The sequence below is a fragment of the Mya arenaria genome, chromosome 7 (genome assembly GCF_026914265.1).
Source record: "Mya arenaria isolate MELC-2E11 chromosome 7, ASM2691426v1".
NCBI lineage: Eukaryota > Metazoa > Mollusca > Bivalvia > Myida > Myidae > Mya > Mya arenaria.
In genome coordinates this window covers 28,618,025-28,630,216 of record NC_069128.1, presented here as the reverse complement: position 1 = coordinate 28,630,216, position 12,192 = coordinate 28,618,025, and the positions used below count along the sequence as shown (strand labels likewise).

At 34.0% G+C, this 12,192-nt stretch overlaps 1 protein-coding gene across 3 annotated transcripts in view; it reads left to right on the top strand.

The window, feature by feature from the left end:
* Positions 1-11,753, top strand: part of LOC128240696 (islet cell autoantigen 1-like) — a 34,167-nt gene extending 22,414 nt beyond the window's left edge. For 2 of the 3 annotated variants that reach the window (XM_052957432.1, XM_052957430.1), the window contains 3 exons: positions 5,401-5,673; positions 6,082-6,194; positions 6,703-11,753. In XM_052957432.1, coding sequence (XP_052813392.1) covers positions 5,401-5,673; positions 6,082-6,194; positions 6,703-6,819 — 503 coding nt within the window. In that variant the 3' untranslated portion in view covers positions 6,820-11,753. The remainder of the gene's footprint in view (positions 1-5,400; positions 5,674-6,081; positions 6,195-6,702) is intronic. The other variant, XM_052957431.1, reaches the window with a different exon arrangement.
* The last annotated feature ends 439 nt before the right edge of the window (positions 11,754-12,192 follow it).

Genomic DNA, 12,192 nt, shown 5'->3' with positions numbered 1-12,192 from the left:
TTGTACAGAATGATATCCACAAACGCATTTAATTTTTTTCAGGGATTATAAAACCCCGTTTTAAATGTCAGTTTAATCAAACTGCCATTTAGAATTAAAAAGGAATATTGATTAAGATTTCATTCCAGTTTTTATCCTCAGTGTAAAATATGATTCATAAGATTCAATCTCAAATCTCTTTATACAATTTCATAGTTTGTATTATTGTACTAGGGTACAATGTTTTCTCTGATTACCCTTTTAAATATTAACTCATGTTTTTAAAATATGAATATCGTTCTAAAGTCCTTTTCACAGATACATTATTGTCATTAACCACAGTCTACACTGTCATGATGTACCCATCTTCGGCAAGCACAGGACTGAATTCCGCTATACTTCATTAATACTAGGGGACAATTGACTCAACAAAATCTTCTTTTAATGAATATGCATTTGGAAGGGCAGAAAATTAACTCTTACAGTTCTGAAAAGGCAGACCAAGTTTGATCCCAGCTTTTGCCAGATTTTTTTTTCTATGAAAAAGCATCTGGTACCATGCAGAACCAATAAAACTGCCTCATTGATTATTCATGAAAAGGACATTTTTGTAGCATAATAACCCATGGTTACACAACGATGCATAGCACTGTAGTGTGTAGGTGTACATGACATCGAATGTACCAGGATAAATCAACTTCCGATTAAAAACATTTAAATGGTGATTCGAACTATCAGGAAATGGATAGTCTTTGTATCAATTTTGGTACAAAATCTGGCTAAAAACAGTGCAAGTAAAAAGGCCTTTTACCGTATTTCCTCGACTATAAGACGGCGAAATTTGCTGCCGATTTAACCTGAAAGTAAGTGGCCCGTCTTATAGGGGAGGCTTTAAGAAATTGAGAAAGAATGGAGTCAGAATCAGGAATATTCAACATACTGTGTTCGACTCGATTCGATTCTGTCAAAATATATCCAATAAACACATTTAATACTGTTGACCAATCAAAATGCTTTCATGTGCAAATGAGTAAAAAGAAAATCTGTGGGATATCTTAATTTTTAGCTCGACTATTCGAAGAATATGGAGAGCTATACTACTCACCCAAGCGTTGGCGTCGGCATCACACCTTGGTTAAGGTTTTGCATAGTGATGGGCCGATTAGCGGCTATAATCGATTAACGGCTAGAAAAGCACAACCGATTCCGATAATCGAGTGTGTTTTCTCCGAGTCGATAGCGGGTACGAATACTCACGGGTACGAACGAAGATTTCCGAATTGGAAATAACTCTGAAAGCGCGCAAAATGGCCGCTCTAGCAGACGGCAATAGAGAGTCGAAATATTTAATCACCCAGGATCCAAAACTAAGTCTAATGTAAGGAAGGTCTTTGGATTTCAAAAGATTGCCCTTAATTTGCCACCGAAGAAGGACAATTTGAATATGAACATCGCCATTTGTCGTCTTTGTAAAAAGACTTACAAAAACACCGGTTAGTTGAATCTTTAGAAATTTCCCGTCCAGTATTTTAATGTCAGGCTTCAGCATTATATTTTGGAACTCAAGAGCTGTGTTTGTGTAATCATCATTAATGTTTTGCTAATATATTGTCCCCACTTTAATAGAAAGAACGCGTGCCTGTCCGAAAGTTTAAAGTATCTGAAATATCAGACATGATTAATGCTTAAGGTTACACACCACCATTGTTATTCCCTATATAATTCAATGTAAAATTATAATTTTCAAACAACATTTAAAGGCATTTCGAGCGAATGCAGGCTATGATAACCACATATATTCTTAAAGTACAAGCTTTAAATTACCTTTTAAGCTAATAAAAAAGGGGGGTCAAGTTAGTCCTAAGAAAAATCACTCCACTTGAAAAACAAACTCTAAAAATTGCACCGTCCGCCATGACAGATCTTCCAAAATGACCTTTCAACTATAGGGCAGCGGTTTATGCTTTAATCTCTACTCTAAATGATAAATCAAGCAAGAATAGATACTTAAGGTATGAAAGTTTCAGGAATAATGATAGTTTTGATTTACAGTGTATTGAGCATGTGAAAACATGTCTATCAATCATAAGAACATTTTTTTTTTATTGAGAATTTTCCACACAACGGAAGTACATATGACGTAATGGTGACGTCATTCCTATAACTAAACCCGTCCCTGCATTTTTAATGAAAAACACTTTCGATTAGTCCTTCATACATAAATACACCCAAAGCTAGCTCAATCTGATATTCTGTGTCAGGTTTTCCAGTTTTACTGCCTGTCACCCAAGTGCCTGTGCGTCTGTATTTTCTAAGGCGTTTTGGCCCAAAATGCCATTCTTTGAGGTTTTTCAACTGAACCTTGACTCAAATGGCATTCTAAGCATCAAATTGGACAGTTCTACACATCTTTGCACACATTTCAAGTTCTCGCAGTCAAATTTTTACCAAATTTGGACATTTTCAGTGCTCGTAAGATTGCAGACGACTCATTTTAAAAAAAAAAATAGGCGAAAGTTGTGAAAACCAGGAAATAGCATATTTTGATCAACCGGACAAGATAAATGCATTTAATTGTGAAAATTTGCCAGAAATAGTGAAATGCAATACATTTCTTACCAAAAATAACACTTTTTAAACAAAGCAGTTTGGTCCCTTTTAGGTTACACACCACCATTGTTATTCCCTATATAATTCAATGTAAAATTATAATTTTCAGACAACATTTAAAGGCATTTTGAGCGAATGCAGGCTATGATAACCACATATATTCTTAAAGTACAAGCTTGAAATTACCTTTTAAGCCAATAAAAAAGGGGGGTCAAGTTATTCCTAAGAAAAATCACTCCACTTGAAAAACAAACTCTAAAAACTGCACCGTCCGCCATTACAGATCTTCCAAAATGACCTTTCAACTATAGGGCAGCGGTTTATGCTTTAATCTCTACTCTAAATGATAAATCAAGCAAGAATAGATACTTAAGGTATAAAAGTTTCAGGAATAATGATAGTTTTGATTTACAGTGTATTGAGCATGTGAAAACATGTCTATCAATCATAAGAACATTTTTTTTTTATTGAGAATTTTCCACACAACGGAAGTACATATGACGTAATGGTGACGTCATTCCTATAACTGTTTAAACCGAAGTTTGCTGGCAAATGGTCAACCAATGAAGCGTTAGTATTTCGTTGCAGTTATCCAATGAAAATTAATTTAACATCATACAGTTAGGCACAACTGTCAATATGGCGGCGCCCATAGCGTCAAAAAATAAGTTTGAAAGAATTAGCAAAACTTTGATAGATTTTCGTATTTTATACAGTGTAGTCGATTGAATCTATCTGTCGACAAGGGACAAAAATGCTAGCAACAAGCAGTAGGAACATGGTGCAACTTATCACTAACGTAACCATTACAATAATATTACCAAAAAATGACTATTTTCTTCCAGACAATCACAGTTTTATCATCCAGAGAAACTAAATATTTGTACTTCCTTGCTGTATGCTAGATATGTACATTGTTACAGAGGTATATACCACTATAATACCAGTCAGTTCTCACAAATGCCAGCTATGTATACACCAGATTGTAATTTAAGTTCTTTACTTTTTCAAAAGATCATTAGAATTTAAGTAAAACAGTCACTTTTAAGACATAAATATCTGAATAGAAAATTATGAAAATAAATAACATTTAACCAATTATTTTTCCGATATATCGCATCGGTTTGCTAACCGATTCCAACCGATAATCGGTTGCAGTTCTCCAACCGATATCCCATCACGAGTTTCCATGCAAGCACACATAGGTTAATATCTCAGCAACTACTTGAGGTATTGCATTGAGACTTTATACAATGGTACTCAACCATCCAACCTACTTAATTAACCAAGTAAGAAAACTCTAGTTTGCATTTAATGCCAAAAATAGGCCTTTATTATTCGACTTAGAAATTCTGGTTAAGCAACTACTTGAGGTATTGCATTGAGACTTGATACAATGGTATTCAACCATCCAACCTACTTAATTAACCAAGTTATAAAACTCTAGTTTGCATTTAATGCAAAAAATAGGCCTTTATTATTTGACTTAGAAATTCTGGTTAAGGTTTTGCGTGCAAGCACACATAGGTTAATATCTCAGCAACTACTTGAGGTATTGAATTGAGACTTGATACAATGGTATTCAACCATCCAACCTACTTAATTAACCAAGTTAGAAAACTCTAGTTTGCATTTAATGCAAATAATTGCCCTTTATTATTCAACTTAGAAATTCTGGTTAAGGTTTTGCGTGCAAGCACACATAGGTAAATATCTCAGCAACTACTTGAGGTATTGAATTGAGACTTGATACAATGGTATTCAACCATCCAACCTACTTAATTAACCAAGTTAGAAAACTCTAGTTTGCATTTAATGCAAATAATTGCCCTTTATTATTCAACTTAGAAATTCTGGTTAAGGTTTTGCGTGCAAGCACACATAGGTTAATATCTCAGCAACTACTTGAGGTATTGAATTGAGACTTGATACAATGGTACTCAACCATCCAACCTACTTAATTAACCAAGTTAGTTAACTCTAGTTTGCATTAAATTCAAATAATGGCCCCGTTTTTTTGACATTGAAATTCTGGTTAAGATTTTGCATGTAACCACTTTTAATGCAATACCTCAGCGAATCCATTATGTATTGCATTGAAACTTTACACACAGGCTCCCAACCATTGAACTTTCTTCTTTAATCAAGTAAGATAACTCTTTCTTTCATATTATATCATTTTTGCGCCTTTATTATGAGACTTAGAAATTCTGTTTAAGGTCTTACATGTTAGCACACATAGGATAATATCTCAGCAACTTTTGATGTTTTGGGTTGAGACTTTATACAATGGTATTCAACCACCCAACGTAATTGAATAACCAAGTTAGATAACTGTATTTTGCAAATAAATAGCCCTTTATTATTAGACTTAAAAATTCTGGTTAAAATTTTCCATGTAAACACATTTATGTTAATATCTCAGCACATCATGTATTGTATTGAAATCTAATCTTACAGTGATCCATGCATGTTTCGCCAAAACTTTTCAATCCTAACATTGAAAAGCAGCGGAATAGTCGAGCGCGCTGTCTCTGTGACAGCTCTTGTTTTTATACAATTGGGTGCAGTTATTTTCCATGTAAATATCAGAGAAAAATACAGTCCAACCTCGTTGGCTCGAACTCCCACTGGGACCAGGGAAAATACATTTGAGCCTCAGGAAATTCAAAACAAGCAGGAATGCTTACCGTCAGTATAAAGAAATCCACTTTGAGCCAACAGGGCTATTGAGTCAAGCAAGTTCGAGCCAACAGGGTTCGAATGTACTAGAGATTTCCTAACATCTTATCTGATCTGTTTCCCTTTCAGTTCCCAAAGACCTTCTGTCAGATGATTTAACCCAGGATGACAATGATAAAGATGACATGGCCATGTTGAACGAGATTCTTAACGCTCCGTCGGGCACGGGCGAGGACGACTTCTCCCGGGAATGGCAGGCAGTGTTCGGTCACACAGCACTGGGTACCGGAATGGCGCTCACTCCGGGGGAATCAGACAGGGGCAGTAACTCAGCTGGTTTCATGCCTTCGGATTTGCTAGATATGAATGGGCAGATGGGAGGAAATTCTAGTGGTACGACAGGTTGGTATTGTAATTTGTAAGCTACAACATGATGATGTTTTCGGGAAAAAATATATGAATTAAACTGCTTATCACTTGGATTGTTGATAAAAAGACTTAAATGTTTGATAATTGGAAACAAAACTTAATAGTTAAATTCCATGGAATTGAATGTTTTTACCTGTGTTGCATGCCCATTAAAGTCAATCCAATTACAAAATCAAAATCAATTAGATAAAAGTAACAGAACTTTATTCTTCACTTTTTTAATGTTAATGGGGCATAACTCTGAAATTTATAAGGTGAATTACCCGATGATTGAAACTGACAGATATGTTATCCCACAGACACTGTCACCAAGTTTTATTGCGATTCAATAATAAAGAATTCATAATTTTGTGAAATCACGTGTTTAATTCCTATGTATAGGTGACACTCCTATGATGCCAGTCCAGAGCAGTGCCTCTCCCTCCCAGCCCAGCAGTGCACCACAAGCTGAAAACCAAGCAAAACAAACTGGTGCCAGACCCAAACAGAAAAAGGTGGGTTTCGATGGAATGGGGTGGGGTAGTATCGATTTTTGCTAGTCTCTTTATTTTTCATGGAAGAAGATTGCAGTCTTGTCAGTTACGTCTCTTCCGCCATATTCAATAAGAGATTAAGATTTATTTTAGTTAGATCATATTTGCAGTTAACCCCATTGGCTCGAATTCTCAGGGACTGGCAAAATGTTGGTCCTTTACATATAGTTTGAGCCAATGAGGAATTTGAGCCTAGCGAGTTCGAGCCAATGGGGCTATATGATTAGCACAACATACATATTATACATGCCAAAAACATAGGATTGAAAAACAAGCATCATAGACACATATACATTCCTTTCCTGTATTGATCTTAATGAGGATAATCTGAGTGCTTTGTATCGTAATTCTCTCTCTCTATATATATATACATATAGATGTATGAAATCATCTGGGCATTAGTATAAAGAGCAGCTTTATTGTCAATAATGTATTTTTAGTATTTTTTAATTTTATTTAAATTTTTCAGGGACAGAAATCCAACATGTCCGCCTGGTTTGATCTGTTCGCTGACCTCGATCCTCTGGCTGACCCAGACTCAATTGGCAAGCAGCAGGCTAACAAGGATGATCAGTGCATGGGATAGTTCCACTGGCTCTAGAAAAGTGACATGCGCATGGGATAGTTTCTGACCTGTTCAAGAGCAAGGGATAGGTCCGAATACATATGTATATAAAGTAGTGTTGACACGTTTTGTTATGGACAGAATTGTGATTACATCATTTGTGTAATGTGAAAAAATTATTTAATTGAATCTCACATGTGTATAACCGGGTCTCATTAAAAGGATTCAAGGGAAATATTCCATGAAATCTCTTCAAGATCAATCGAAAGGAAGCACCAACTATTCTACCAGAGTTAAGTTTATTCAGCTTGGAAGTTTAACGTATTAGATGAATATTGCAGATCTAAGACTTACACTGAAGCCTAACATAAAATATTAATGTGTAGAAATGGTAAGGGATATGCCAGTAAAACATATATACCCCGGGGGGAAGGCAATTATATTTTTAGTATATTTGTGGGTGTCTTTTTGCTAATTTGGACCCCAAAATGGAAAATTTGCTTCTGTAGGGGGGTGTCATAATTTAAAAGTGCCTGCCCCCCGGGGGTTATATGTTTAATGGAATAGCCCTAATTATATAAAGCTTTGTTTCACGCTATTGTTTCATACTGTTGTCCTTGTAACAGCTTCTGTGCGATATGTATGATGATCAGTCCAAAAATCATGACCCATATTCACTTGAGTCTGAGTTTGGTAGTCAAGGCCCAATTTCTAAAAAAACAAATAAGCGTAACTCACATTTGTATCTTATTCCAATTAGCAAAATAACTTTCTTAGATATGATTTCATAACACAAGAAGTAGTTTTTCTTGTCGATCTCAAATATTATTTCCTTTACAAGCCTCCAAACCCTTTAAAGAGAATATTACATAATTTATACCAAATCAAAAATAGTGTGCTTAGCGTGTTCCTGTTATAAGGGATTTAAGATGTTTCGAGAAATTGAGGCCAGACCCAGAAAAGCGTGGTTTAAAAAAGTTACAAATTATCTTGAATATAACTGTTTTTTTTCAAAAGATGAGGTCATATTTGTAAAACATATTTTGCTAACACCTGCAGCAATTTGTTCTATTATTGCTCTTCTAATAGCAATTAACAATAAAAAGATATACAGTTTTGATTCTTTAGTCTCAAACTCGGGCTCAAGATGTTAGAAAGTATAGGGCCTGGGCCCAGTTTTGATAAAGGAACTAAATAATTTCAAAAATCTTAAAGCTGCACTCTCACATATTGACAGTTTTGATATTTATTTATTTTGTCTCAGAATCAGCTGATTTTGGCGCCAATGCCTTCAAGTCAGTCATAAAAGATAACTCACAATAGAACATATTTCAATTGTTTGGAAAACTGCTGAAGATTTTATTTTTCTTAAAGCATTAGTAATTTTATTAGATATAAAACATATTTTTTTTTAACGTGAAAACTTCAATCTGCTCTTATGTTATGCGAAATTTGCCTCATTCTAAGACATAAATTATAAAAAGTTTCTCAAAACAAATGTGTGAGAGTGCAGCATTAAACTGGTAGTAACATCACAGATGTCAATAAGTGGACTTTTTTGTTTCCTCATCTTTGGTATCAACTTAAACTAGTGGTCCAAATCAGCACAAGTCGCAAGCCATGCACTGGTAAAATTCTTTCTGTTCTGGCTCAAATTTTAGATTGTCTGTAGCAAGACTTGTTGATTTTTTAATGTAACACAGAATAAACTAAAGAATTCGGGCTTGTTCATCAAAGCATTGTACTTTTTATGACCGTTCAATATTGATTGTAGCTCTAGGGTGGTACTCATTAAACTTCTAAGTAATTTCTAAACTTAAGTTCCTTTCTTATCTAAGTATCTCTTCAGTCATATGAAATAAAACTTTTCCAAAATATATTATTTTCAGTGATCTTATTGCAGAAAAACACACCCTTTAATGTTAAAAACACATACATACATTTGATTTGAGTATGAAAAATTGAAGAATTTTACTTTAAAGTTAGGAAATAACTGAGATGCTTTATGAATACAGCCCGTGTTCTCAGAAGTATATAGCAAAATAACACAAACTTATAACATGGTCTTTATTGAAACAGGTGTCTAATTTTTCAGTTGTAGAATATGTCATTTAACATAATCTTATAATTATGATTTTGTTGACAATTCATATGTAATATGCAATGTATTCTTTCCCTATGATTGTGTAAGATTATGGGATATGATGTTTTAATGTCGATTTTCTTTTTGTACACAGAGGAAAATTTGAATTGAAGAGCCAGCTAGATTAATCGTTATGAAGTATAAATCATATAATGTCATTACTTCTACCATATATGTCTCCTTTTTTGTACAAAATAATATAATTATTGAATCGAAGTCTATAACCATTAGTATGGAAGGTAATAATATGAAAAGGAAATCTCCCTATTTATTATTGGTTATGAATATTTATATCAGTGTGGTTCGGCATCATGACAACGTGAATACCGTAATTATTCTATTAATCGCCCGGGCATTTCCTGAGTTCAAAGTAGGGGATGGGCATTAATTAGAGACAATTGCTTTTAATCAAGATGAAAATTGGTCATCATTATATTTGGGCGTCAAGACAAAAAAAGTGAAGTAAGATCAGTATATAATGCAGGATATCAGGAAACTCGTTGTTAAAGGTATGCTTTTAAAAAAAAAAATCGGGGCGTGGGCATTTTAAGGAGGCAAGGTTTTTGCCAAAAAAAATAAAAAAAATGGTCGTTTTCAGGCCAAAGACTGGGGGTGGGCGTTTATTAGAGGATGGGGATTAATAGAATAATTACGGTACTTTGTTTTTATCTTCAGAAATCCATAGAGTTGTGAAATAAAAAGCTACATATCGTCACCTTAGTGCAATAACTCAATAAATGCATATAGAAATAGAAGCAGATATGGAGTTCTTCACTAAGGCGACGATATGGTCTTTATCTCTTGCAACAGAATTGGTGATATTTTATTGTCTACAATAGATACATTTTATACCTTGAAATTGTATATTGTGAAAGAGGTTCGCAAGCTGTTAAATGTATCTTTTTACATAACTGATAAGTTTACATACATGTAATTATGTGAGGTCCAAAATTTGATATTTTGTTTGATATTGTTAATGATTGAAACTTAGGGACTAGACACCATATGATATAATTTCAAGAAAAAAATTGTCAAAAACTTACAAAAATTGTTATCATTGTGTACAACGCATTGAATCTTACTTACTGATGTATGATATTGCAAACACATGTATTTTTCACAGCTTTTGCATATTTATTTGCATATTTATTCAATTGAAATTTGCTGGGGTTGTCTACCACGTAACTACGTTGGTATTTATATATATATATATATATCTGTACTAATCACGTGACTTTCACGAGCTTAACATTCACACTATTAACTGGGAAACCATTACCGGTATGCGCTATTTTTAAATGGTAAAACTCAGCTGTGGCAGCGACAAAGTATTCTTTTAATCTTGTAATGTAATGTATAACGGCCTCATACTAGCTCGTTGTGACAATTCTAGGCTTGTTTTGAGGACATACTGTATTTGCGAATTTTGGGACCATCTGGTGTCTAGTCCCTTTGATATAATAGGTTATTGATACATAATCTGCAAGTTACGCATTCCATTTATCTTTGTTTTCACCATCTTTTTTATTTTTATTTTTTGTTGCAATATAACCAGCTATGTGTTTGAATTACGCATTTATTTTTGATATTTTATTCACACACTATATTTTTTTTGTGCAATATATTTTCCATAAATATTTATTTGAAGATCTGAATTGCATAATGCTTTCATCTGCATTTTTGGCCATGTTATGATTCAGTCATATTAAATTGATTTTTAGGTTGTCTGTTTTTGAAAGAAAATTTGACAAGGTAAAATAATCAGCTTGGTTTCACGGTTGGCATACAAAAACTTTATCTTCAGCCATAAGTGAAGATTAAAAATATTTAAATGAAACTTGGTACACATGTTGCCAGAGAAATTACGAACTTGTACAGCTGGGCCCATTACCCTGGCTTTAATTTTTTACCTATGCCCCTTTTTTGGCAGAATAACAAGACAGCGTTTGCTGGCAGCACTCTCGTTGTGTTCATTATCACATTTCACTTTAAAAAATAGGCAACTAGGCAGATCTTTATTTCTCTAGACGGTACATGACATAACTCTGGCTTTTATAATTGCTGAGTTATGCACCTTTTTTGACAGAAAAACAAAAGTTGGCATTAGCGGAGTATGCAAAATCTTTAGCCCTGGCAATGACTAAAAAACCTCAAGATATTTAAATGAAACTTACACATGTGTCCAGAGAGTATAACCACAAGAACAGCAAGGTGCTTAAGATTCTCATTCCAATATTAAAAGATATATTTGTCACTGTTTATTAATAACTTGCCAATAACAATTAATTTTGTTTGTTTCCAATTTCACTGCTCAAAAATAGGGTTAGTAGGTCAAGGTATTTTTTTAATTGAATATTTATTTTAAGGTTCCAAGTGTTGTGGTGACAATCATTCATTTTTACACCCAGTACCATTGACGTTTTGTCGGGATCAATGTTAACTAGATGCTCTATAAAAAAACAGTAAATTCAAGCATTTTCACAGTACAAGAAACACCTAAAAAGAATTAATTATTGAAGGCAGGAAAGTGAAAACAAACAATATAATTTGTTATGCCTTATAATTGATTGAATTCGCCGACAACAAATCACCTTCCAATGTTTTAGTTGCTACTTATAATCCAATACATCTATTGCCATTCCTAGAATCTTACATTTCCGATCTTACATGCATTGACCATAACTATGTAAAAAGTATGTGTTGTTAGTCCATGTGATTACATTCCTATACTATGGGTAGAGTTTTGTTGTATGTTCTTTTTTCTGTTGATATTGTATGATTAAAACATGTTGAAGAAAATAAAAGAAGTAAACACAAATTGTTCGTTGTATTGTTCTGAAGAAAACATTGACAATATAAAACCAGTTGTACCCCATGTATCGGTGCTTTACAGCGAGCACATATAAGAACCTAGGGGTCTCTTAGAAAAAGAGCTAGGGTATCGCACCCGGACTTCCTTGTATCCCACCACTGTCTCTTCAGCAAAAACAAAAGGACCCCATTAGAAAAAAGTGCTTGCACTTTCACGGGTTATCCTTGACTGCAAGGTCTAAAGCAATACATACACACATACAAGGTTTTTTCCATTATTCTGGAGTGACAAGTGACGCAACAATCCATTCCATTGCCAACCAGTCATTAATTGGTTGATTTTACAAATAATATGAAGCCAATGACCAATATCATACTGGTAGGCAACTTAACAGATGTATTGTAGCCCATCCGTGGCCTAGTGTTAATACACTTGACTT